The following is a 26,740-nucleotide window of genomic DNA, read 5'->3' as shown; positions in this document are numbered from 1 at the left end:
AATAAGTGTTTTTCCTTTTTTATTATGTTATCCCAAAGGTGCTGCCACCGTCACTGATGGGCTCGGGTCTGCCCTGGAGCAGAATGGTTTTGGCTTCATTTGAATGGTTTTGGCTTCATACGAATGGTTTTGGCTTCATTTGACACAGGGAAAGCTTCTGACAGCTTGGCACAGAAACCACCCCTGCAGACCTGCACACTCCCTGCCTCCTCCGCTACCACAGCCTGGCCCTGCAAACCCAATGCATTGAAATGGTTTGTCACATCACAGCCACACAACTGGTCTGTATAAATTTCTCACATGCAGGCCAGAGAGTTCAGGGGGTTTTGTCTGGTTGGGTTTTGGAGAGCTCTAGCAGATTTTTCAGGAGTTGTTTGCTATCTGAAATTATTTATTCCTCTTGCCTTTTAGCAGGTAGAAGTTTGCTGAGCCTTTAATTTCAACCCTCCCAAGAGTTCATATGATGGTAAAAAAAAAAAAAGCATTGAAGCTGTTTCAGTGTGGTACCAAGGCTTTCCCTCAAGTATAAATACAGAAAAATGAGAAAGTTAAAACACCTGAGGAACACACTTTATTTACAAGAACTTCTGAGGATCCATTTCATTGCAAGGTAAAGCAGAGTAATGCAACATTGCAGTAAGAACAGGAAAGTATTTCCAGGAACAGAAGTAGCAGCTTAGCCTGTTTTTCAGAAATGCATTTTTACTGACTAATTAGCATAATATCTCCTGAAGTGGCCTTGGGGCTTTTCTCTCTGCATATCCTTTTCCTCAGATGCAGGTTTATGTTTGTTCCCTGAGCCCACAGTGCTTGCTGTGGAATAAAGCCTGTTACGTACCCATGGTAAAAAGCTAAACTGTAAACTCTTGCAAGCTTTCCAAGAACCAGTGGAAGCTCATGCCAGCTTTCCATGTAAAAATCTTTTTCATTTCCTGCAGGACTTGCCAAACTCCATCTAATGGGGCTTTAGGGTCTGTTTTGCTGGGAGCCAAGGGGGGAAACCAGGTCCCACCCTCTGCCAGCTGCGAGAGCTCCTCATCCAGAATGTGCTCACAGAACAGTGCGGATTCTGGCTTTTAAATTACAGAAATTGCTCCCTTCCTGTGCGCTGTGGCTCTGCAGATTCAGGGTGCATCTTTGAATGTGTCTGAGGAGCATGAGGTACTGGCAAGTGTTTGTTGTGAGTGCCTATAACTGGAGCAGAGCCCAGGAGCGGGAGGGAGATGCACTCTTACTGTGATCAGACTCTTTCCTCTGGCACTGGGCCTGGAGTGCAGGGCCCTGGCAATGGCCTTAGAAAAATAAACATCTTAATTCTTTTCCTCACTGGAACAAATAAGGACACAAGCTGCCTGAGGAGCTCCAGAGGATACATCTGAAGGACCCGTATCTCCTCTGGCAAAGCAGTACAAATATTGGTGCTGTCTTTGGAAAGGCTTGAGCTTATCTCTCCTGTTCTTGGGCAGGTGTGGGAGGGCTGCTGTCCTGCACATGAATAATTGGTGTCATAGGTCAGATACACTGTTCCTGTCATCAGCAGACTGGGACACTTAGGGAACCAACAACTGTTGTGAAAACAAGTTCCCCTCCCTGCCCAATTTCCTGTGCTAGATTGAGCAATTTGGGTCAGAAAAGTGTCTCATGACTGGTAAGAGAACTCAGCACCCATGGAAAACCACTTTGCCCTGGGCCCCAGTGGATTGCATCCAGCCCTGGGCAAGGAGTGTGTGAATTATTTGTCTGTCAAGTGTCCTGACCTAACATTTCATTTGCTGTAGATCAAGAACTAGTCAGCTTTGAAAGGATGGAGGAAAAAACAATGTAATGGCTATAATCCTAAATTAAATAAATAAGTACAAAGACACAGAAGCATTTTAAGCTTTTTTTCCTTATCATAATGCCCATGCTGACAGTAGCCCTCTGTTGTCTGGAGTGTCTGCAGTCAGTCAGGAATTACTAAACTGAGTGCACGAGGCCACTGGCTGGCCAGTTCTGCTTTCACACAGGAAGCCAGGGCAGACCATAGTGCCCTTTGGCTATAATGCTGATCTGGTGCAGGGAGGGGGAGAGGTGTGCTGAGGGACTGCCAATTTCTCTTCCTTTCCTTCCCTACTTTACTGACCCAAGATCTGGAGGCAAAGATTCATAATAGCTGCTCCCAGACATCTGTCAAGTTTGGATCCCAGCAGACCATGTGAGCTGCTAACAAGGGATGAAGGGATCAGAGGTGCAGATCTCTGACAGCAATGGAGGAATTCCATGGACTATGTCCCTTACAGCCACTCAAGAGCTTCATAAGCTCAGACTCTCTTCACCAGACCATGTAAGCTGCTTAGCAGAGCCACCTCATGATACTCAGAGCTCCATCTGTTCTTCCAGGTCTTTTAGAAGTCCCTTACAGCTCTGATACTGTGAGAGCTGGGCAGGCAAAGGAGCAGGGATGGTGCTGTCTGGACTGACACAATGGGTAATTTTGGTGCACTCAGTTTCTAGCTGCTCACTGCAGAGGCTCAGTGACACACTTATTTCATGTTAAAGCAGTCATCTGGGCTGTTCTCAGTGCCCATGAGAACAGCAGCCTGGACAGAAGGAGCTGTGCTGCCAGATTACTGCAGGTTGCAGTTCTGCCCTTTGCACGTGACAGAAGAAAGGAGCATCCATTCTTCTGTCTAATAGGAAAAAGAAAATGTAAAATCCTAGTCCTCTGTTGTGTCCCTTGGTGCCTCTACTTGAGGAAAGATGAGTGAATAATTCACACCTCTCTGTGTGCAATCAGAAATGAGTGGCCCTAAGAGATCCTAATGCCATCCTCTTGATGAATGGTGCCCTCAATCATCGTATCAGTTGTTTGCCTGGAGCATTTGCGACTCCCTCTCATGCTTTTCAGGTTTTCTGAAACATGCTTCTGAAACTTCTTGGTGAGGAAGCAGTAGATGATGGGGTCCAACACACAGTTGGTACTCAAGAGGCACAAAGTCACCTGGTGAGCATCGTTGAGCTGTTGGCGCAGCTCGCAGTCTTCCTTCTTCCACTGCTCCAGAACAGTCAGAGTCCAGGGCAGGTTCACGATGTGATGGGGCACAAAGCTGATGATGAACACAGCCAGCACTGTGCACACCATCCACAGGGCCCTTTGCTTGACGTGAGCGCTCTTCCGTGGATGCACTGGCTTGGAGAACAGGGTCCTGATAATGACAATGTTCCAACTTAGTATCAAAAGGAAAATGATATAGAAGAGGACGCAGATGATGACGTGAATGGCGAGAACAGCTGAAACACCACTGGTGGTGTCGTAGCGCTCAAAGCACCGTGTGAAATTCCTGGAGCCCACCGTCTCCTTGTTAGTATTATTGTCAAAAAGGTAATACAAAGAGCTGCCCACTATTATGATCCAGATAGCTGCTGAGAGGTAGATACCTCTTCTCTGTGTGGTCAGCTGAGCAGCTTTAATAGGATTAGTCACAGCTTGGTAGCGGTTGTATGTGATGACCATCAGAAAGGCAACAGAAGTGTAGGTATTAACAAAAAACAAACAGCCAGACACGTTACAGAGGAACTCGGGCATGATCCAGTCTCCATGGTTGTGGTAGTAAACAATCCACATTGGCATTGTAATTAAGAAGAGCAAGTCAGCTACTGTCAGGTTCACCATGAATATCTTGATTTCATTGAGTTTCTTGGTGGGGTAAATACGGCTGAAAATCCAGAGAACATAGCAGTTGGCAACAAAGCCTAGAATGAAAATAATGCTGTAGAAAACAGTGAAGAGGCTGTAGCGAAACTCAGAGTCTATGACAGGGCATGGAAGGTGTAAATCAGCACTGCCTTCTGCACCTCCTTTGCCTTTTCCAGACATCATGGTGTTGAGTGGCCACGTCTGAAGCTCAGTTGCCAGCCACAGCTTTTCTTCTTACCTAAAAATAGACAGCAGAAGTCAAGCTGATTGGTTTGGCACCGTTGCTAAGCCAAACCCCACCTTTCTTTATCAGTTGTCTATGACCATAGGAGTTCTGCTGATGCCTTGGTTCCAGCCACACACCTGCCCTGTCTCCTTGGTCTTCTCTTTGATCGCATTTCCACAGCATACAAACCTCTGTGTCAAAATCCAGCATTGTTTGCTGCTCATCTCTAATCTTAAAATACTTTTCTGCGTGAAAGTTCTTAGATAAAAGTAATCTGTTACACTGTCCTGTCTCAGGCTTCTTAATCTTTTACTAGAATCAAGAGTGTCTTCTATGACTAATCCTCTCCCTGCATGTGGTTCTTCTTTCTTCCTCTGCCATCTCCCACCACAGTTCCTGATACTTTTTAACTTCTTTATGGGTATTTTAAAGAATTCCAGATGTGAAACAATATGTGGTAAAAACCTCTCCCAGAACCCCAGAGGAGTTGGAAAAGACCTTAGGAGAACACCTGGCCCAGCCCCTGCTGATGCAGATTACCCTGAGCAGGTTGTGCAGGAGGGTTTGAATAACCCCAGGGAAGGAGAATCCACAGCTTCTGTGGGCAGCCTGTCCCAGGGCTGTCATCTCACAGCTGAGAAGTTTTTCTCATAATCAGTTGGGACTTCCTGTGTTTCAGTTTATGCCTGGTGTCCACATCCTGCTGCTGGGTACCACAGAACAGAGTCTGGCCCTGTCCCCCTGACCCCTCCCTGCAGGCACAGACAGGGATGAGGTCTCCTCTCAAGACGTCTCTTCTCAAGGATGAACAGCCCCAGCTCCCTCAGCCTTTCCTCACCAGACAGATGCTCCAGTCCCTTCATCATCTCTGCAGACCCACTCCAGGAGCTCCATGGCTTCCTTGAGGTCCTTAATTATAGACTGAGGAGCCCAGAAGTGGCCACTGCACTCCAGATGTGGCCTCACCCGGGCTGAGTAGAGGGGCAGGATCACTTTCCTCACTTGCTGCTCCTGAGCAGGTGTCCTCCTGCCTCAAAACATTCTGGATCCTCCCCAGCGGCAGGCAGTGCCAGGAACCCCCATCCCATCCTCTCTGGAAGGGTCCCACCCGGTGCCCCTGTGCTGTTGTTCCTCATTTACACATATGCAATTTTCCTCTGCAAATGGGGAAGTCAGCTGGAGCTGGAGCTTGCTGTCCCTTTTTCTGCAGAATTGCAACTCTTGGTACTGCTCTCCAGTTGGTAGGAGAGGAAGGCAGCACTCATCTTCTTGAGGGTCCTGCCCTTCCTCACCCCTCCCAGGTCCCCTAAGGACACAACAGTTACAAGATTTGGACCTTGCCAGGCAGCTGCATGCTGGCAGTGCTGAGTTCCAAGTGTCCTTAAGCTCAGTCTTCCAGGCACGGTCTGAGCAGGATAGACACACAGCCTGGCAGGGCTCAGAGCTGGCCCCAGGTGACATGTGTATTTCTGCTCCTTCACCTTGATCTCTGCCACCCTTCTGAGAGCCCCCTGATCTCCAAAGAGCAGTAGATTATTCAGGTGGGCTTTGTCACAGGGAGTGTAATGTTTGATGCACTAGTCTGACATTAGAATAATGAATAAAAACCCAATAAGTCCTAACTACCTAAGATCATTGGAAAACTTTTTTTTTCTTTTTTTCTTTTTTAATATGTGCCATAAATTCACACTGCTGTGACTATCTGCAACACCAGCAAATAGTTCTGGTGCTTAGGGCTGGGGTCTTTGCAATGAAAGGTGATCTATTTCTGTGGCACCAGACCACACCAAGAGTGGGGGAAAAATCCCCAGGTAATGCATCTCTTTAGCAGGAGTCAGGAGGAGAAGTGTTTACACCCAATACATGGGCACAGCTCTTGTTCACAAAGTCCCTTCAGATGGTGCCCCAGGGCACTGTCCACCCACACCTCCATTTCTGGCTCTGCACAATGGCATGGTGGCCACCAAACCTTGCCCAGGAGCTCTGGTGAACTTCACTGTCTGCAGTCTGCACACCAGCTGCCAGATTTAGCAGATGGGGTGGAAGAGAGAGTGAACATGCATGTCCCTCCACAGCAGAGTCCTGCACAGAAGCTTGAGCCACAGGGCTGTGCTCTGAAATGGAGGGGTGAGTGTGAGAACATGCGCTGTGACTGCTTCCAGTCTGCTGAAATCTCTGGCAAAGGTGATCTGTGGGAGATGGCAGTGCCTTCTCCTGGCCCCAGCACCACGTAGAGCTCAGCTATCTTTGCATTAGAGGCTGTGCAGTGCCAGGGTCCTGCAGGGAGTCACAGGAGAGGTGTCCTTTCCCTCTCATGAGCCAAGTGAGATGTTCTGCAGAGCACAGCTGGAAGGGAACATAGCACCATTCCCCATGGAATTTACCCAAAGCCCAATTCCCTCTTCAGCCTGAGGAACCCAGGCTGATGTCTCCGTGTGTTTGTGACTGCCCTGAGCCCTGGAGTGCTCTGAGGGGCTCTCCTCAGCCTGTCCCTCTGAGGCAGTTCCCCTTTCTCTGAAGCCTTTTTGTGCTGCCTGTGCCAGCAGAAAGGCAAGCAGGGCAGGGTCTGGGGGCTCTGGGTCTGTTCTCTGCTGCAGCAGCAGCCTGTGCTGCCTGACCAAACCTCCTGAGACCTCCAGCCCAAGGCAGTGCCTTGTCCACAGTCCCCCAGCCAGTAATTCCAGGTGGTTTTTACCATCAGCTGCACTGGAAGCAGGGCTGAAGGTGGAAGCAAGCAGCAGGGTCAGGGCACCTGCTGATCCTGCTCCTGGTCTATAGACTGCCATGGGCTGTGCCCTCCCAGTCAGGATCTACTGGCTTACAGATGCAAGCAAGCTCTGCCATCAGCAAGAGTATATTCCAAGAGGAGTAGTACTAATAAAATATATTTTTGGCTTACCAGAGATGAAAAAAATCAGCACATTATGTCCATCTTCAGCCTCAGTAGCAGTGAGGGTTTCACTGAGGATGCTTGGCTGTCTCCCAGATGTTATTTTCCCTGCCCTGGGGCTGGAGAGTCTCTGCACTGGCAGCTCTCAAGAACAGGGCGCCAGAATGGGAGCAACTGTAGCATGATTGCAGAGTCACTAGAGGAGAGGAAATGTGTGACATCAGCTAAAGGAAATGAGAAATAAAATAAGCTGTAGAGGAAAGACAATTAGCCACAGCAAAGGTCTGCAAAGTCCTTAAGGCTTTTTCCTCAGAGCATCTCTGCTTCTGATGATCCTGAAAGAGGGCAAAACTGGAATTTTCTTCTAAAGGCAGAATAGGCACTCTGGGTCCGCAGTGAGATTTGGGAATAGACAACTTTTTGAGCATCTTTCTTCCAAACAGATGAATGGCAGAAGAGCTTCCATTTAATAATTTCCAAGAAAGGGACAGGATACTCATATATGGACACGTTCGTTTCCTGGTGCTCTCCTTCACACTTGTGCTGGAACTAATTCAGGAACTCCACCATCCCAAGCCTCCCTTTATCTCAGGGATATTCAGCAGACAGAGACACCGGAGCAAGGCAGATTGTTACCTGTCCCATACACCATCACGTTATGGCCACTGTTACCTGTGGCAGCCTGAAGCTCACTCAGCACAGTAATGCTGATGGTGGGGTGCTCAGAGAACCAGTGAGGAGCAAAGCTGCACTCAGCCCCATGCCCAAGCTGTAAATCCCAGGCTGTGATGTTATCCCATGGTGATGATTAACCTGTCCTCCATCCCTGCCTCTGCTCTTACACCTGCATGCAGCACAGGCGTGAGCTTAGAGCTGTCACCATCATATTTTCTGGAAAAATCCCTTCGCCAAGATTTCTCTCCTGGGAAGCTGAGAAGCCTCAGAGAAAAAGGAAAACAATATTATCTCATTTGCTTCTCCTGTGTTTTGCTGCTTTGGAATGTGGTTGGAGATTGTTTCATTGGTTGCATGTGAATTGTTTTTACTTATTGGCCAGTCAGGGGCCAAGCTGTGTCAGACTCTGGAGAAAGAGTAATGAGTTTTTCAGTAGTATCTTTTAGCTTTCTGTCTGTATCCTTTCTCTATTCTTTAGTATAGTTTAGTATATTATTCTATAATATATTTAATATCATATCATAGAATAAAATAATAAATTAGCCTTCTAAGAAGATGGAGTCAGATTCATCATTTCCTCACCTTCGTCGGGGGTCTCAGAAAATGCAAGATAGAGCAAAGACCTCTCACCTGACACACCTTCAGGAACCAGAGCCCTGAGTCTGGTGCTTGGGCTCACTGTGAAACACACCAGAACTGCCACAGAGTGGTGTCCCTCCCCAGGACAAAGGGGTGTCTGAGCCTGCCCCAAGGCTGCTGAGCAATGGCAGGGCCCAGGCAGCAGCAGCAGAGGCCAGTCTGCACTGGAGATCCTCTGGGAAGGCTGGGAAAAGCTCTCCTGGCTCTTTTCAGGAAATGCCCCCTGTGGCAAACATTCCATAGAAGGTCCTGGCCATGTCCATGCTGTGGGGGCACCAGAGACCCCCACGGTGTGGCTTCATGTCCCGGGAGCCACAGGGACAGGCTGAGGGTGGTGTGCCCTGGGCCTCACCACTGAGGACACCAGCCAAACTTCTCTGAGAGCAAGGAGCTGGCACAGACCCTGGGAACATTTTCAAGTCACACATTTTTGTTGTTGGGCTGGTGAGCCCTGGCTCAGAGCTGGGATATGGCACTCTCCTCACCAGCAAGGGAGAGGGGGCACTGACAGAGGGGCCAAGGTGGACAGCAGCAGGGCTGCTCTGTGCTGGCTTTTGGCTCACCTGGCCTCTGGAGTCCCAAGGTTCTGGGCAGCCATCACCATTCCAGAACCCACCCACTGTGGGTCTGTGCCATTCCTGGATGTCTCCAGGCAGGGGCAGGCAAAACCCCAGCACCAGTCTGAGCTCCTTTGCCTGGACTGGCTCTTCCCTGGCTCTTCTCCAGAGGGTGCAGGTGGCCTTTCCCAGGGCCACTACAGAGGGAAGCACCTGACATGCACTTGAGCAGTGCTCTGAAGGTGTGATCCAGGTGCCAGGCAGCCCCAGGATCCCTAGGGGAGCTCCAGCCAGGCTGGAGATGTGCAAGGGCTCTGCAAACTGCAGGACAACCCATGTCCTGCTGCTCTGAACCCCACTCAGGGAGAGCTCCAAGACAACCAGAGGTCCATGGACACCACAGCTGGCACCACAGCACAGGGTGGCCAAGGTATTTGAAGCCCCCTGAGCAGAGTGGAACCTCTGCAAGGTGAGGGAGCCCCGTGGCACCTGAAGCACATGGGATGGAAGCCTTGGCAGGGTGGGCTGCACGGGGGCTGGCATGTGGAGCAAGGGACAGCCAGGCTCTGTCAGGCCACATGAGGGTGAGCCGAGGCTCCTGCAGTGATGCCCCAGAGCTGTGCTGGGATGGAAGCTGCAGCCATCTCCTTCCCTGTGCCACCAGACATCCTTCCTCTCCCCTTCCCATCAGCTGCTGTAAGGATGAAGGAACCTGACCTTTCAGGGATGAGACAGAGCCCCAGCTCTGCCCTTTAGGCTGCTCCTGGGGGTTTAGACTTAAAACCAAACAAGATCCTGCCACAGAGGTTGGCTGACAGCCAGCCCAGGTCTCTTGGGAGAGCAGCCAGCAATGTCAGGAGCAAGGGGAGTGCTCAAAGGGGATGTAGCAACACTTGACAGATCTTGGTTCACTGTCCTGCCACAACCCAGCCCTTAGAGGAAATGGAAGCCCAGGGGGTTTTGGACTGGGGAGGAACCTTCAAATGTCTTCATCCTTCCTCTGCTCAGCCCTGCAGCATGGCCATTCTGCATCAGCAGGCTCCTTTGCCCCCACAGCCAGCTCCTCCCTTTTACTCCCTTCCCACCTGGGGACCCTCTTTCCCTGCTCTCCTGGCTCTGCTGCCAATTCTGAGCACTCCAATATTAAGACACATTTTGCCAGTGGAGGCTGGGCTCCTGCAGCACTCCTGGCAGTCTGACTGCCCTGTGCTTTTCACTATTTCCTGCTCTTCCTGCCCAGGGAAAGCACACACCAGCTGACAGCTCTGACAGCTATGCAAGGCTGAGTTGAGGACAAAAAGCAATCTTGAAAATTCCTTTACTTGCATCAAGCCAATTTGCTACCTAATAAAAAATAAATAAACTTCTCTTACTCTGATTCCCATAGATGCTGCTAAGGAGCACTGATAGTCCTTCAGGTTGTTGTATGGCTGGATCCCAGAGCAGCTGTTCCAAATTCCACTCTCTGGATAACCCCACTCAGGCTGAGTGCTGAGCAGGGGCTGCTCCCCACGGGTCTGGCACCCAGCAGCATTCATGCCATGGCAGATGCCCAGGGCCTCCTGTAAGCCCCACCTGCCTCTGGCACATGCCCTTGAGGCAATTTCCTCCTTAGATGTAGCCTGGTAGCAACATACTCACTTTGGATAACCACATGTAAATTTCAGAGGGATGGGAAACTCTTGGTTTTATAAGCAAATATCCAGAGATTTCTTCCCAAGAGCAAGCTACACTGCGTAGGCAGAGAAGAGCTCTCCCAGGAGTGCAAATGGAGGAGCAGCATTTCACTGCCTGTCAGTGACACAAGCAGCAAACACGGACAAGATGAAACACCAACATGCAGCTTGTGACAGCACCAGCCACTGGCACACAGGTGAGCTTGATCCCTGCTAGTTCCAGTCCCCAGGACACATTCCTGAGTAGCAGGAGGGTCTTTGAAGAAGCATGAAGTTCTTTAGGAGCTGCAGCACACGCTCAGCTCGTGCTGTGTTACTGTCTGTGAGTTCCCACTACTCACAGAACACTCCACAGAATTTTCTTTTGCTCGTTGCAGGCTGAGCACAGCCTGTCCCCACCTCCTTACCAACCCTGCAGGAATGTGCCCCGGAGCTGGGCTTGCTCAGCAGGAAAACACACCAACCATTCCACTCTGGGGCAGTGGCAGGGACACTCCCTGGGCCCCCTCTGACAGTAAGGCAGGGCATGGCTGCTGCAGCTGGCTGTGCCACAGGGATGGCCCAGACTGGCAGAGAATGTCACTGCTGGCAGCTGGACAGCCTCCCCAGCAGTGGGTGAGGCAGGGCAGCCTCCAGCTGTTTGTGGTTCCCAAGCCCAGCCCTGCTGCACGGGGCAGAGGGCTGAGCTCAAGGGCCGCTGTGTCAGGATTTGTGTGACAGCCCCAGGCTGTCACAGCTCTGCTGGAGGCAAAAGCCATGTCCTGCCTGAGCTGCCACAGCTGGGACAGGGCTCCTGCTGCTCCCAACTGCAGCGAGACACCTCCTGCCCCATCTGCCTGCCCAGCCTGGGCAGGGGCTGTGCACAAGTGGGATGAGGGACCTGCCCTCCTTGAGAGGCTCCGAGCACTGCCTCCTCTTCCTCACAGGAGTAAGGTCCAGGCAGGGCTGCTCACCTTGCTCCACAGCATCCAAAGCCAGGGTCGTTGTCACTCAGGGTGGGATTGGACCTGGGTGAGAGCAGCCCCCTCCCACAGCCCCAAAGGCAGCAGCAGCAGCTGCCTGACACACTTGTCAGAGTGCTCCTCACCCCCGTCCCTGTTCCCTGGCATGCAGAACAAGGAGTGTCCCCACACCCTGCTGGGAGGGTGGAGATGTCTCGGCAGCCCTTGGTGCTGTCTGAGAGGCCACAGCTCAGAGATCCACGGGGGATGCTGAGCCAGCCCATGGCCTGAGCTACGCAGACACAGGAGGAGCTTGTGGAGCTTGGGGAGGGAGGCCTGGCAGAGCAAGCAGAAGGGAAATTGTGTCTTACCTTGGGCTCACAGAGCACCTGCTCCAGCTCATCACAGACCCCAGCCCAGCAGGTCCGTGCTGCAGGGGGACAGACCAGCAGGGCTGAGCTGTGTGTGTGCTCCTGCCTGGAAGAGGCTCTGACAGGAAAGAGGGCGTGGTGCTGGCTCCCAGGTGAGTGACTCACTTCCCGCTTGGCACTTGTGACCTGCTCAGCCCTGCCCTGGCTGCACCCTGGAGCTTGACACCAGTTCCTGTGGTCCTTCCTCGGGCAGGCAGTAGAAGGGACACAGTGGCTGAGACTGCAGTGAGGGGATGGCACACTCCTGTGGCACCTGGTGCCTCACTGGCCAGAGATGGGGGAGCCCAGCCCTGAGCAGCCCCAGGCCAGGGGTGCAGAGGTGGTCCCAGCTCAGCAAGGAGGTCAGTACCCTCAGAAGTCTCCTCTGGGCTCCTCATTTCCTTCCAGGTCCCGGGGTCAGGAGGCAGCACAGTGAGTACTTGTTCCAGGCTTTCCATGATGAGTGGAGATTCATCAGGCAAAGTACCAGGAAGAGCACTGCTCTGCTCTGGGAATTCCCCAAATCAGAAAACATCAGCCAGAAAATACTTCAGGCAGGGGCAGCTCATTCCTGTACCCCTTCTGCAGTACTATAAAGCCCCCCTTGGTCCTTGTGCTCCCTCATCCTGGGAAGAAAGGCTGTTAAGGGACATGGGGACCCACTCCTTCCTGCTGCCACTGGCACTGCTGTGCCCAGATTCCACATGGGCTCCCCCAACATATTCTGTGGCACTGGCATTGCTCAGGTCATGGGCACATCACCCACCTGAGTCACTTATAACAAGAAACCACATGTTTTTCTGTCTGCTCTTCACACCCCATGGGTTGTTTAACAAAGAAATGCTCTTGGGGTTTCCTTGCTGGTAACAACTGGCTCTTATTCAGTCAGGAAAGGAAGTGTGAGGCTTTTAAGACAGTCCTGAAGGACAGGACAGTCACAACCCATGGTGCACAAAGCACTGCTGCCAGAAGGAGCTGGCTGGCTGCATGCCCTGGAGCTCCCCAGGCACCCAAGTGCAGAGCTGCAGCAAACATCCCAACTTCCCAGCCCAACAACCAAGCTGAACCATGGCCTTTCCCAGCCACGCTGGGGATTAAGGCAGTCTGGCTCTGCAAGGAGCACAGCCAGAGAATGAGGAGTGTTCATGTCCCTTCTGCCTCCAGGCTGGTGACACCACACTTGGAACAGCTTGGGCAACTTAAAAGGGATGTGGAGAACTGCAAAGGCAGAGAGCTGGCACCACAGTCTGAGCTTGGAGCACAGGTTCATGCTGAGAGCAGCAGCATCTCAGCACTGACAGCATTCCACTCTTGCTATTGCATTTTTTAATAATTCCAAGAAAAAAAAACAGTAATTTGGGTAAAAATTTATTTTACATACAGACCATTGCAGCTTAACTATTAATCAAGAGAAGTTATTTTCCTTTATAGGAAGTGACCAGCTGGTCTGAGATTAACAGAAGTCTAAGCCTGAGAGCTGGGATTTTAGTTTGGAAATCAGATCTTGGGGGCAGCTTCCTTCCAAGCACCACTCATTGCAGTGAGGAGCTGCAAGACTTAACTGCAGGCCAGCTGCACTGCACAGTGCTGGAAGCATATTCCCAGTCAGTCCAGATCTTTCCCAAGCTGAACCTGCTGAGAAAGATGGTGCCTGGAAAGGTTTGGATGCACCTCCAGGATTTTGGAGTTCAGCTCTCAAACTAGAAACAGAAGTGGTGAAACAGCACAGTCTGTGAAGTACAAAACACCGAGTTACAGGGCAGCAGACACACGGGACAGCAGGGATGGCAGGGACTCTCCTAAGCCAAGAGTTCTACGTGTAGCGGGGCCCTGGCCGGGGTCATTCTCTGGCCCTATTTCAAACAGACAGAGTACAAAAAATACTTCGACTGATAATTAATTGTACTGGAAACAAACAGTCTACTAAAAAGCAAATCTTACTCTAGGTGCCAATGAGTCCTTAAAAGCAGAGAAGGGACTGAGGAGCTGCACTTGGGCAGTGCTTCCAGGATCATTCACGCTGCTCCATTTTTACTTTGGGAGGTCTCAGGAAGGTCCTGTTTTTCTTTTCTTTCTTCCCCTTTGTATTTGCCTGGAAATTTCTCCAACTGTCAACACGACCATCCCGACTTTCCTGGGAACAACAGGGAGGAACGAGTGAGTTAACAAGTGCAAGAGCCAAAGCAGAGGTAGCACACAGCAGTTTGAGGAGATCAGTGGCAATTTCCCCTTATCTAACAGGCAGACACACAGACACTGGGAAGAGCCAGAGCAGCACAGTGCACTGGAACCACAAGTGTGCTTACACACACCAGTACAAGCACTGTGCTGGATTCTTGTTTCAGAAACCACCAGATTGGGCTGGGTGGTCCTTACTCTCTACAGAATACCCAAAGGAAACAAGAAACCTCTCAAATGGATGTTCCTAATCTGTCAGCCCAGAACATGGCATGTCCTTCCTGTGCCTCAACTTCTCACTCTCCTGCTGCTATAGGGAGAACAGAGAAGGGAAAAGTACTGCTGTCTTCTCCCATGCTTCTTGCTCAAAGTCTCATCACACTGACATAATGAGAAAAAAGGCCTCTGGTGCACTTCTCTCTCTACCCTACCTGCCAAGCAGCAGAAACCTTTCCTGAGGAGGAGAAAATAAAACCAAAACAGAAACCAAATAAAAAAACAAAACCCACAAAAAACCCCAAAAAACCAAACAAACAAATAAAAAAAAACCTGAACCCCCAAATCTCCCCACAAAGCCAACCTATGCTCTCTAAAGGCTGAAGATTCCACAGCAGGACAGAACAAGTCCAGGAATGATGCACTTCACAGCATGTGATCCATCCACTCCAGGCCCATCTCTGCAATACCAGGGCTGCACATGGGCTCTGGCTACAGCAGCTGTCTGCTTCCCTGCCCCTTTTCCATGGCAGGATGGGAGAGGGCCCAGCACCAGCAGGGATCTGGATGCTGGGCCAACCAGACTGCTAAGTTCCACAACAGTCCACACAAACACTTTCCAGATTAGGTTTTAATGGTCACCAGTGACCTGAGCTAAGCAGCAATTCTATTTCACAACTAAAGATAAGAATGAACTGCTGACAGAGATGAAAAACAGTACAGCTCAATTTACCAGACCTGTTTCTGCATAGGTGATACCAAAGCCCTGTTGATGGGCTGTTCTCCACACACATGAACAAGCCCCAGGCTGGTGCAGATCTATTAGTTCTCTTCAGGCTTGCATACAAAAGGTCTCTCATCTCTCTAGGGGCATTCCCTGCAACATGGACAAGAACTGCTGAGGCCTATTCTGTAGGTTCAGGTGCTGAATACCTCAAAGTTCTTCTGCCATTCTCGTTCTCGTTTGGCTTTCTCCTGTGCTTCAATTTCCTCTTCCCTCTGCCGCTTCCTAGAAGGGAAACCACAAAAGTTATGAACCCACAAGCATCCACTTTAGAAAGCAAGGTAATACTTTCAAATCATCTTGCAAAGCTCTTCTAATTTTTTGGCAGATTACAGAAGAGATAAATACACACACCTAAGACAGCACAGAAAATACAATTTGGTTTCAAATTTGGAAGAGCACTGAGCAGAGAAGATGGTTGGGCCCCACTGACAGCAAACATACAAATAAGGAGTTGGCTTCTCTTGCTCAGCAAAACAAGCTGGACTTCCCATCCAAGAAGCTGGACATCACTCTAGTGACAAGTCTCTAAAACTGTTGAGGGTACACGCTCTGAGAAGCTCAAAAGCACTTCAGCATGCAAAGTACAAATTACATTTTTAAACCCCTACTTTTCACCTGTAATCAAAAGCAACATCCTGCAGCCATCTCCCACCTCAGTGACCAGCACAGAACCCTGCTGCAGGAAGTGTACTCACAGTGAGCACGTGATCAAATCACCTAAAACAGTTCAGGATCATACATGCCAGAGGGTATTTCTGGCATTTAAATAAAATTAAAAATCAATCCTCTGCAAGCTAACAGCAAGCAGAATTGTGTCACAATTTCACTGTTGTGGCTGGCCTCCACATGTACATGTAAGATAATACAACCATATAAAATATAGTGACATCTTCAGCACAGGAGGGCAAATTTCCTGTGTGCTCTTCCCAAGCACAGGGCTCTACAACCCACAGGCTACTCAGAGACATGGCAGAATCCACAGTATTGGCAATCAGCTTGACAGGACCCTTGTTAATCTAATCCAAGGCCCTGCTTTCAGCAGGAGGTCAGACCAGATATTCTCCAGAGGTTCATTCCAATTTAGACTATTCTAAGACTCTCTGATCCCATATCTTCCCTGAGGAAGCACAAGTGGAATGTCATTTATACCTTTCATGCATTTCTTTTGCTTCTCTTTCTTTCCTCTTAATTTCCAGTTCAGCAAAGAGCTTCATTGTCTGTTTGTACACAGCTTGTTTGAACTGTAAAACACAAATCCAGTATTAAATAATGCCTGTGAACACAGTTAAAGTCTGTTTTATATACAAATGTATGAAGCTACAAAGAAAGCAAACCTCAGGTGTGCCCACATAACCCCTATCCTGCCCTGACAACAGCAGCAGCACACAGAGAGGTACAAACCACTGCTGATTAAATTCTGGCCCTGGCACCAGGAAACAACTGCATATTAACCTCATATTAGTCTCATTTTAATTTGTATTCATGAAGCTGTGCCTAAACAGAACTGTTCACTTCAAACTCTCTTATTCTTGGGTTAAGTCTTGCATTGTTACATTTGACAAAAAAGGCAAAATGGTCACTGTTTTAGAGAGTAATTTTCCAGCAGATACTTCTTGATGTGTTGTAAAAATCTAGCATTGGCTTCCCAGTAGGAAATCAGTATGCTTAAACCAATCTTCATTACTAAAGAAGAACAAGAGACTTCTGAAAAATGAAAAATAGGATGGTTATGGGGTTACTGTAGTGATATCAACAGGAAGAAATCACTTTCCAGGAAAAAAGGGGCAATGAGACTAATGAAGGCAATGTTTGGCAATCACCTGTTACAGCCCCTCATGTGGCTGGACTTCTCCAGACTAGAACCCAGGTAAGAAGAACTAAGTTATGCCATGCCCTTTTTAATACAAGTGGTTTGCTGCAGAACAGCACATCTGTCCCTCAGTACTACATGAATGACACAGACAAAATTGCTCTCATTAAAAATCAGAAGCTCATTTTAGCCACACTGCAGTGAGTGCTTCATGTGCCCCTGTCAGCAGCAGGAATGTCACAGTTCCAGCAGTCAGAAGACAACAAGAAATTCAATTCAAAAAGGAGTGCATGATGCACAAGCAATGAAGACTTGCTTTGATCTATATAATCTCACAATATATTTACTCTTTACACCACAGTGAAGCTATTTTCCACAATACACAGGTTCACCTGACACATGATACTCTACAGTGGCTAAGCAGAATTTGTTCTCCTGTAAATGTAAGGGTTTACAACATTAGCAAGCCTAATAAATACTTCTGTACTGGTTTTGAATCTTAATTCCTCAAAACACATTTTGTACTCTCCAGTTTCTCTGAACATAGTATGACTTACAACTTCAGGATCATCCTCCTCTACAGTGGGAGGTTTTCCATCCTTCTTCAGCTGCTTCTTTTTTTCTTTAACCTAATGATTAAGAACAAAAATAAGAGGCTTAAAAATTTTATAGGGCTTACATAATTTGGATCCAAGTGGTTCTGCAATCCTGTTCCAATGGATAGAAAGAACTCTGTTCTTGACTGATGTTCTGTTTTACACCAAACTCTCCCAAAGACATGAGATTACTATCATGAGATTACACCAAACCCTCCTAGGCCCAAACACACAAGATTACTATCACATGAACTGTAGTAATTAAAAATACTGTGTTGGATACTATTCCTCCAACATAATCCCTTTTGGTTTCTTGATATATATATACTGAATATATCTTGAATATATTGTTATTCAATATACATCATCCAAACCAGCAGGAAGTTTATTTGGCTTCATGACATTCAAGTGACTAACAACAAACAGAACATCAAGTGTTCCTTGTGTTAAGAATATCTCAGTTCTCCCATATTATCTGCTTCCTCAAGCTTTCTGTGTTTTAATCCACCCACATCACTCTAACTTCTTGGCCAAAGCAATCCAAGCTCCTTTTCTTATCTTATAGGTCAATATCCCCCAAACTTCCCAGTCTCCTGCTGTCACCACCTATTCTCTTCCACCTACACATATCTGAACTGCATCATTCATTCACAGACTTGGAAAAAAATATTTAGGTCAGATCACGTGGTCTGACCTGATTATTTCAAGTACTGAATTTCACAGAATTATCTTGCACTGAGCTCAACAGCAGTCCTGGACACAACAGCCTTGTTTCTGCTGTGAAGAGCTTGGAGCCCACCTGCACAGTGCAATTACAAGGTTTGCTCAGCTTAGTAACCTAAACATGAAGCAAATGTACCAAAAAGCAAAATATGAATGACTGATTACCACTCACCCCCAACTCTGATGATCCCATAGAATACTCACAGTGTGTTCCACATATTCTTTTCCTGCCTGTATCACATCCAAGGCTCTCTTCTTTTGCTCCTGATCTAGCAGCAGCTTGTAAGCTTTATCTACAGCTAAACAAAAAGCATCAATATTAATAGCACCAGCAGTCATGTTCACAAGACATCACAAGACTGCTACTTGTTGGCATTACTGATTTGCTTCCAGAATTTGTGGAGGTCATTTGTTTGGCAGCCTGTTCTAGTTGTTTTTGGGTTTTTTTTAATTAAGTACATCTAGGAAAGTGATAACATGATTACTTGAATGAGTTTTGGGGTATAGTAATGGCAGGAATGGTGTGATACCTTCTGGAAGGAGCAGGTGAAATCATTCCTACCAGCTGCAGTTACAGGCATGAACACCTTCCTGTGATTTCCTGCCTGCACAGCACACACCTAAAACCATCACTGTTTCTGTCCTGTGGTCTTTGAATACAATCTAATGCACAGATTAAACAGTTTTTCTTGAACAATCCCAAAACCCCATGGAGATGTCTGTCCCTGCTGTGACATGACAATGGCATTGTTGCCACCTAGTGCCACCTGCTGAAATGCCACCACTTCACACAGCTGCTGTCACCACAGCTGCTTTTGCCCCAGCTAAAGCACCTCTGCAGCAACCCTTCTGTCCCCTCCACCCCAAGGAATTTTTAAACCAGCACCAGAAAAGCTGACACTACTAACCCAGAGCAGGCAGAGAAAGAGAATTACCTTCAAACGCCTTCTGGGCTCTATCTGCATCATCTTGGTTTTTATCTGGGTGAACCAATATTGACAGCTGCAAGAAAAAGAATCCTGCCATCAAGATCATGGTAAAAGATGAAGAGTATTTCAGAGATTTTTGAGAGAAGGGAAATAGACACATGCAGGACTATGTGTCAGTATGAGCTGATAGAACAAACAATCCTTGTAACAAACAGGCTGTCCAGAAAAGCTGCAGCTTGTGATGAGAGGAACAATTTAACACCCTTCAGCTGATATGAACCCCTTGGTCATCAAAGATTTGTATCCTTGGTCTTGACAAGAAACCAAACATAAAAAGATCATCCTCAACCAAAGTCTCTCAGGAAGTTCTCCAGCACACCCAAGGCTGTCCAAACACCAAACTATTTAAGAGTGGCCATTTCTCCTTAGGCTGCTTTACTGAAAGTTAAGAAACTCCTGTCTGTGCTCTACCTGGCAGACAGGAGATAGATCACTACCATCCTGAGGGGAACTTTAACTGGGCTGGAAACCCATCTTCCACATTCCTCTTTCAGAAAGTTATTTAAAACTTTCCACATGGCCTCTTTTAATTTTTTTTTATATAGACCTTTTATTTCTGCCATTGATGTACAGAGCAGCAACTGAAACTGCTTAAGTGTTAAAGAATACAAAATAACTACATTTGGAACTGTACAGCTGCCAGTTTGTAGCTCCCAGGAAAAGGTTTGCCTTCAGTCCTGAACACATTTACTTCAGCCAGTGCCTTTTTATCCCCTTTGTTGGCTGTTCCACATTCTGCACTTGGGTGTTTGATTTCTTCAATGCACAATTCCATGCACATTTTTTATTTCATTACTCTGAACTCAAAACACCTCCCTGTACTGTTTCACCAGCCCAGAGTGCCTTTTTATCCCCTTTGTTGGCTGTTCCACATTCTGCACTTGGGTGTTTGATTTCTTCAATGCACAATTCCATGCACATTTTTCATTATTCTGAACTCAAAACATCTCCCTGTACTGTTTTATCAGCCCAAAGCTGAGAACATCATACTTTATTGTCTTGCAGAAGTGAGAACCAACAACAGACCAAAAACTTATTCCTGTCACTTCCCACACACAGGAGGAGCCCATATCCTGTTCCTCTGCCACCCAGCACCTTCCTGTCAAAGACACTCACACCACCAATTCAGGTGGAGGCTGCAGCCCCCCAAACAAAGTTTCTTTGCTGTATGCACTGATTAAACTCAAAACTTTTCCTGCAGGTCTGTCAGCAGAGGCAGGCTGGGGTGATGTTTCCTGTGTTGCAGACCTGTCAGGAAGCAGGGCTGCCTCTTTCCCAGGTAACCAAGCCACTAAAAATGACCATGGAAATTCTTAAAGAAATCTCAGAGAAAATCTGGATCCAAGTCCATATATTTGAGAAAAATACCTTTTGATCTTCCTTTTGAACTGAAGCTCAAGAGGCTGATCACACACGGCTATATTAGCTGGCAATAGCCCCATCACACACAGCACAGGCAAAGCAGCCTATCATGCTTGGAGCAGGGACACTGCTGCAGCTCTCCTCTTGTTGATACAAGCATTGTTCTATGCATTTCTGCAAAAACAGAAAGCCCTCTACCCAGATAGCTTTACTACAATTTTTCTTGTGCCCACACGCAGCTGCACAATCTCCACAGCACTTCTACTTCCCCTCCACAAACTTTGAGTGCAAAAGGTGAATACCTGTCTGAATCTTTTCTTTATCTCTTCATCTGTGGCTTCAGGATCCATCTGCAGCACCTAAAAGAGACCATGAAAGCAGAGCAAGTTTGATGTTGCTCTCCACGTTTCAGGCTCCTGCCAGCAAGCTCTAACACCCTCATGAGGAGTGGCTGAAGTCACTTGGTTTGTTCAGCCTGAGGAAGAGGAGGCTGAGGGGAGGACTCATTACACTCAAACATCCTTCAAGGGGCAGCTCGGGGCAGGTACTGAGCCCTTCACTCTCATGGCCAGGGACAGGACATGAGGAAACTGCATGAAACTGAGTCAGGGGAGGTTTGAGTTGGAGATCAGGGCAAGGCTCTGGCCCCAGAGGGGCTGGCACTGCCCAGGCTCCCCAGGGAATGGGCACAGCCCCGAGGCTGCCAGAGCTCCAGGGGTGCCCAGGGTGGGGTTGCTGGGGGTCTGGGCAGGGACAGGAGCTGGACCAAATGATCCTGATGGGTGCCTTTGAACCCAGCACATTCTGTGATTCTGTAACACTTGGTTCACTGGCACACACACACACACACCAGAAAGCTTGCCTGAATCTTCACCCAGTAAAACAGAAACATTTCACAATCTTTTTGACATTTGTGACACTACTTTTAGCAGAGCTAGATTCCTCTGGCTGTGCCAGTGTCCTTTCTATGTTCAAGTCTTGTGTAGATACTATGATCCATAAATGGGTCTGAGCCTTCAATGCTCAGTCTGACACAAACACAAGCATGTGGTGGTTTGGGGACAATGTCAGGTCACTCAGAATGCTGGACAGGAAACATACTACTTTATAAGAATTTATTAATTTTATCATTTTGAAAGAAGACAGTAGAGCTTTTCTGTTTGGTTTCCATGAGTGACACCACTTGTTTATTGATCTTTACAGATGTGGCAGAGTTTAGGAACTCTTTTGTGAATTAATTTACTGAACATAAGATTTAAGCAACAAGTGAACAGATGCTGGTCTAAGAATCTGTAAATAAAAAACACTCTCCCACAGGAAAGCTACAGTCTACTCTGAAACAGCTTTCTTAATTTACTTTTAAAGTACTAAGACCCATACAAAACTGAACATTGCCAAAGTGAATCTGCTGACTCATCTGGCTGACCAGCCCTGAACTGGGATTACAAAAAGCACCTGAGGCTTCAAAAAGGCAGTGAAGATGACACCAGGAAGGGACACACCCAGGGAAAGCCAACTCCAGATGAATACAGTATTGTTTATTTCCTGCCTCCCTCAGGCTTTCCAACTTACTCAGACTTTATAACTGACTGCAAGTGGAATCAAACCCTACAAAGTGCAAGGGGATTATCCATTACCCAATGGTTCCCCAGAGACCACTCACTGCTGTGACCACTGAGACCTTTCCTTACTCCATCCAGGTTCAGTGGGATGAACACCCAGAATAAAACACACAACTACAAATGCTGAATTAAGAGAGCCATGGCCAGAACTGCCAAGCTGCCACCTCCAGCTACTACCTTCCTGTTCAGAAAGTACCCAGTGCTGTTGTATGAGGGAAATGTGACAATATACAGTTTGTCCTGCTGTCAAACACTGAGAAAAGACAGTGAGCACATACACACAACCCTGCTGTCCTCTGCAAACATTCTGCACTAATCTGTACCCAGCGAAATTTCCTCTTTCCTTATTTTGTCTTTTACTGGAACAAATGCTCAGGAACCAGACAGTTCATACATCAATTCAGAATGTTCAAACTAACCTCAAAAGGGTTCAAGTTGAAATATGAAGATCCAGGTCGGGTCAGTCGGTCAATTTGGTTTTTGGATGTTAAAACGGAATCTCGTTTTTCAATTTGCTTTACCTGAAGAACAGAGACCTGTATCAACTGAGCATCACAACAGCCTCACCTGTTCATTCCACGCTGTTAGCACACAGTCATCCTTGTCCTGGACTACAACTCCCAATGGCCCTTGCTTACCCCAAGCCTGCAGCTATTTTCTCAGCACATATTTTTTAGCCTTTCCTACAGCCCAACAGTATTTTCAACATCACATTTTATCTATAAAGCATACTGCAGAACAGTTCTGCTTGTTCCTTCTATGGCCTTCTCCACAGCTGTGCCTTCCCTCCTCCCCATGCACCTCCAGCTGTTCTGTGCTGTGATTCCTTGGAAACCACGGCATTGTTATCACACTATATTAATATTATTATAAATTATTGCTTTTAGCCCGTTGTTGGCAGTGCAGCCCTCCAAACACGTCAAGTGACACTGACGCAAATCCACAAGCCCACTTTACTCTGACCACAGTTATTTAGTTCAGTTTTACCCTTCGCAGCGCCATGCCGAACCAAACCGTGTATTGACACTTAACGTTCACCTTTATTTAAACAAACAGGCCCGGCGCCCCGGCGCGGCCTGAGGGAACGCGCTGAGGCCGAGCCCGCAGCACCGGGCCCGGGCCCTGCCGGTGACAGCCCGCCCGCAGCAGGGCCCGGGGAGCGCAGGGCTCCGGCCGGCGGCGGGGCGGGCCGGCCCGTCCGGCGCTCCAAGGGCAGGCGGCGATGGCGGCCGTGGTGGCGGTGGCGGCGCGGGGCGGCCTGCGAGGGGCTCTGCTGGCGCAGCAGCAGCGCTGGAGCTCGGGATCGGGCGCCGACCAGGTGCGTGTTCCCACAGTGCCCCTTCTCCCCTGCGTCTGCCCGTCCCTTTGCCCCTCCGCCCCTCTGCCCCTCCGTCCGTCCGTCCGTCCTTCCGCGCTCACCGCCGTCTCTCCCGCAGCTGGGCGAGCTGGGTAAAGGCGCCGGGAAGGGCGGCGGCGGCGGCGGCTCCATCCGCGAGGCCGGCGGCGCCTTCGGGAAGAAGCAGGCGGCCGAGGAGGAGCGGTACTTCAGGTGAGCGCGGCCGGGCCTGAGGCGCTGCCGCGGGCCCGGGGCACGGCCCGGCCGGGCGCTCCCCGCCGGCCGCGGGCTGCACTCCCTGCCGTCCTCTCTTGCAGGGAGAAGGAGCGGGAGCAGCTCTCTGCCTTACGGAAACACCACGAGGAAGAGATCCACCACCACCAGAAAGAGATTGAGCGCCTGCAGAAAGAAATCGAGCGCCATAAGCATAAGATCAAGCAGCTTAAAGATGACTAAGCTGGTGCTGTTGTTGAATGTGCATGGCCAATACTGATCATGGTGTAAAACAACATGAAGACTGTATTTTTTGGTCAACATAATCCAAATCCATACAATTATGGTCTGCAACAACATCAAATAAACTACTCAGTCTCACTTTCTTGCTCAGTAACTGCTCAATGAAAACAAAACCAATCAACCTCACTATCTGGTTTTAAACTTCATTTTCTTCCAAAGTAAAACTGCACTCTTGAGTAGGCAGGCCTGTACAGAACTGAGCTATTTTTTTAGATTTGTATGGAAGAAATGACCATTTGTGCCTAGTGGGATAACTTAAGTTAAAGCTGCAAGAAGAGTTGGGGGGAAATGGTACCAGTGTAGCATCCATTCACAGAGAAGTAACTTTGTTTCAAGTGAACTGTCTTTGTGGCCTGGGGGGGTGTCATCTCCACTAAACTAGCAGATGACAAAAAAAAAAAAAAAGGTTCACTTGTTGCACTTAGTGTTTAGTGCCATAAACTGAGAGAGGAAAACAGTATCCATAAATTGAGAGAGAAAAATAGTTCTCAAAGTTATGCTGGTGTCGCTTGTGGTGGTCCTAGTCCCTGGAGCAAGACAGCCAAGATCCTGACTTCCATGTGAATGTTCTTTTCCACAACTGCCCAGTACATTTGGGGGTTTTTTACTGTCTCTACTTCTCTCTTCCTTAGCTAAATCTCTTTCCAATGAAGGATGGATTAAAACTAATTTTATGCAGTTTCAATCACTTTTGATATTTTAATGTAGAAAACTCATCATAAAATACACAGTAAGTGACCTGAAACAATGTGGCCTTACTGCAGTAAGCACTGACAAGAAGGGGACTTTCTGTATCAACAGGCAGGTAAGAAACCAGTCCTTCTGTCATTCCTGTTGTGTCTAAATCTGCCCAGACAGGCTTCCTGCAGCACTGGGGAAAGCTGCCTGTGGTCCAGCCAGTGCAGGGTGGCAGCGACATTGAACTGGGTGTGTCTGTGCCTGGAACTGCCCTGTCTGAAAGGGCAGGAGGCAAATGGTGCCTTTGATGTCGAAAGTGGTTTACAAGGGTGTGACACTGGCTGAGGGTGTCCCAGTTTCTCCTGTGCTCCCTGATCCATCCCCAGCCAGCTGCTCCCTTTGGGCTGCCCTCACGTGGTGAATGTTGCAGGTAGTGGCACATGTTGTGTGCAGAGTGAGTGACACCACTGTCACTCTGTGCCCTTAAACACCCTTCTCCAGTGAAGATGTCACCCATGTGATCACCCTGGAACAGAGGCCCTGGAGTGTCCCTGCCTGCCTGTGCTCAGATGTGAGAGATGGTGCGGTGAGTTCTGCCAAGGCTGTGCACAGAGCTTACCTCTGGGCTTTGTTCCTTTTAGTTGGGGCTAATTAACAAATTATGAGCACCTTCCCCACCTCTCTGAACCTGGTGAGATGAACTGAGTCATGAAAAGCAATACACTATTGGGTTTGGGTTATAACTATTTAAAAATCCATTTTTTTAGCTTTTTCAGAATGTTTTTCCTATTGTATCTGTCAGCTGGGGTTGGCTTCCCAAAAGCTGCAGAGTCACTAGTGGGAAGTTTGGCATAACAGCTTCAGTGGACTGTGGAGAGCTGACATAAATATTAGGACAGCTCTGTATTCAGAAGGGAACAGATGAGGGTTTATATTCACATCTCTGGGGTTTATTTTGCATTTTGGTGCAGAATATGCCATGTAAGCTCAGCCATAGAGCCTCTGCCCAAGCACCTGTAAGGCAGTGATTTGGACCTTTGTGATGTACTGTGCCACAGACACAGTGGATGTTAAAAACTCTGAAGTCCCTCAGGGCTGCAGTGTGCCAGTCAGTACCTTGCTACACCACAGAGCTTTCTTGCCCATCAGCAAAAGACACAAACATTTGAATGATTTGCAGTGAGCAGTTTGGGCTCACTCATCATTTCCAGGACCTGGGGATGGAGAGATGCCAGCTACAGACTGCTGCAGGATTCCAGAGCAGGAGTGCTGGGGAGTAAAACAAGATTATCCCTCGGACCTGGGTGATTGCTGGGGAGTTAAAAAGTCACAAGATGTCTAAGCACCCTTCCAGGATTCCCCCCGATTCCAGAGCAGGAGTGCTGGGGAGTAAAACAAGATTATCCCTCGGACCTGGGTGATTGCTGGGGAGTTAAAAAGATGTCTAGACACCCTTCCAGGATTCCTCTTCAGTCCATGCAACCTGGAAGACAGGGCTTAGTTGTCTTTTGGGAAGCTACAAACTTCTGCCATCTGCCTCCAGGCAATTCTGGTTGAGAGCAACCAAACCAAAGCTGATGTTTGAAACTGGTAAGGCTGCAAGGGTAGTGCAGAACTGAGATCACAGGTCAAAGGGACTCATTGTTCTGGGTTTCCTCCATCACTCTGGAATGGCTGATGGATGACTTGTCCCCTGCTTTGTCCCACAGGCGCAGGGGTACACAAAGGAAGGGATTCTTCTCTCTTCTCTGCCACAACTGGTGCATCTTGGTTATTTGCTAGTTCTTCAGGGTTGGATTGACCCTGTTCACAACACCCTGACTTCCCATAGGCACCTACAGCACAGAAGTTTCACTTTTTGGAGGAGCCTTTATGTCTTAATGAGATGCTTATCCTTCCTTAACACCAGATCCTCTGTCTGTATTGTGCTTCTAAAGATCACGGCCCAACTCTGCTTGGCCACTGCAGGAGCAGGAAAAGTGCAAATTGTTTTCAGCTAAAACTGAGCTGGTGATTTTTGCTGCGGCAAACAGAATCTATTTCCCAAGTTCCTCGGTTTGTGCTGCATCCTACACAAATGTGATGAAAATTGCCAAGAATCCTTAGCTCAGGGGTGGAGAAAAAATGAAAAGAAAGTGAGATCCAAGATCTTTAGCAAGCTGGTTTTAGTGCAAGGCACCCAGGTAGCCCAGTCTGGTCTCTGGGCTTTTTTGTCACTCTCAATCTCCCCACTCCAG

The 26,740-nt window shown here is 48.3% G+C and overlaps 3 protein-coding genes across 5 annotated transcripts; 1 reads left to right on the top strand and 2 right to left on the bottom strand.

The window, feature by feature from the left end:
* Positions 1 to 420: 420 nt before the first annotated feature.
* PTAFR (platelet activating factor receptor) lies at positions 421 to 12,192 on the bottom strand. Of its 2 annotated transcripts, none has more exons than XM_039729052.1 (3): positions 11,652 to 12,192; positions 6,802 to 7,016; positions 421 to 3,914 (listed from the first exon to the last, which is right to left on the bottom strand). In XM_039729052.1, exon 3 carries the CDS (start codon positions 3,857 to 3,859, stop codon positions 2,789 to 2,791), a length of 1,071 nt encoding a protein of 356 aa, XP_039584986.1. In that variant the 5' UTR covers positions 3,860 to 3,914; positions 6,802 to 7,016; positions 11,652 to 12,192; the 3' UTR covers positions 421 to 2,788. The 2 variants fall into 2 exon arrangements, with proteins under 2 accessions (XP_039584986.1, XP_039584985.1); XM_039729051.1 differs by having other exon boundaries at positions 6,802 to 6,988.
* An 850-nt stretch (positions 12,193 to 13,042) lies between these two features.
* On the bottom strand, positions 13,043 to 22,990 carry DNAJC8 (DnaJ heat shock protein family (Hsp40) member C8). Of its 2 annotated transcripts, XR_005629791.1 has the most exons (10): positions 22,961 to 22,990; positions 22,393 to 22,494; positions 20,654 to 20,710; positions 18,936 to 19,002; positions 18,205 to 18,299; positions 17,239 to 17,310; positions 16,021 to 16,112; positions 15,018 to 15,093; positions 13,632 to 13,824; positions 13,043 to 13,543 (listed from the first exon to the last, which is right to left on the bottom strand). XR_005629791.1 is itself a non-coding variant. In XM_039729054.1 (9 exons), the coding sequence occupies exons 1-9, from the start codon at positions 22,973 to 22,975 to the stop codon at positions 13,702 to 13,704; spliced, it is 699 nt and encodes a 232-aa protein (XP_039584988.1). In that variant the 5' UTR covers positions 22,976 to 22,990; the 3' UTR covers positions 13,043 to 13,701. The 2 variants fall into 2 exon arrangements, 1 of the variants encoding a protein (XP_039584988.1); XM_039729054.1 differs by having other exon boundaries at positions 13,043 to 13,824.
* A 152-nt stretch (positions 22,991 to 23,142) lies between these two features.
* On the top strand, positions 23,143 to 23,904 carry ATP5IF1 (ATP synthase inhibitory factor subunit 1). The gene is made up of 3 exons (XM_039729055.1): positions 23,143 to 23,291; positions 23,410 to 23,522; positions 23,627 to 23,904. Exons 1-3 carry the CDS (start codon positions 23,196 to 23,198, stop codon positions 23,763 to 23,765), a joined length of 348 nt encoding a protein of 115 aa, XP_039584989.1. The 5' UTR covers positions 23,143 to 23,195; the 3' UTR covers positions 23,766 to 23,904.
* Positions 23,905 to 26,740: the final 2,836 nt, after the last annotated feature.

This window comes from Passer montanus, unplaced genomic scaffold (assembly GCF_014805655.1).
Source record: "Passer montanus isolate IOZ18808 unplaced genomic scaffold, ASM1480565v1 scaffold68, whole genome shotgun sequence".
NCBI lineage: Eukaryota > Metazoa > Chordata > Aves > Passeriformes > Passeridae > Passer > Passer montanus.
This window is presented reverse-complemented; position numbering and strand designations above follow the sequence as displayed.

Excerpts from the sequence above, each read along its gene's own strand:
- PTAFR (XM_039729052.1), bottom strand. The coding sequence starts at position 3,859 with ATGATGTCTGGAAAAGGCAAAGGAGGTGCAGAAGGCAGTGCTGATTTA.
- DNAJC8 (XM_039729054.1), bottom strand. Across the intron at positions 20,711-22,392 it reads TCAACTTGAACCCTTTTGAG|GTGCTGCAGATGGATCCTGA; the intron begins GTTAGTTTGAAC and ends GGTCTCTTTTAG. Across the intron at positions 19,003-20,653 it reads TAAAGAAAAGATTCAGACAG|CTGTCAATATTGGTTCACCC; the intron begins GTATTCACCTTT and ends TTTTTCTTGCAG.
- ATP5IF1 (XM_039729055.1), top strand. The coding sequence starts at position 23,196 with ATGGCGGCCGTGGTGGCGGTGGCGGCGCGGGGCGGCCTGCGAGGGGCT. Across the intron at positions 23,292-23,409 it reads CGGGATCGGGCGCCGACCAG|CTGGGCGAGCTGGGTAAAGG; the intron begins GTGCGTGTTCCC and ends TCTCTCCCGCAG. Across the intron at positions 23,523-23,626 it reads GAGGAGGAGCGGTACTTCAG|GGAGAAGGAGCGGGAGCAGC; the intron begins GTGAGCGCGGCC and ends CCTCTCTTGCAG.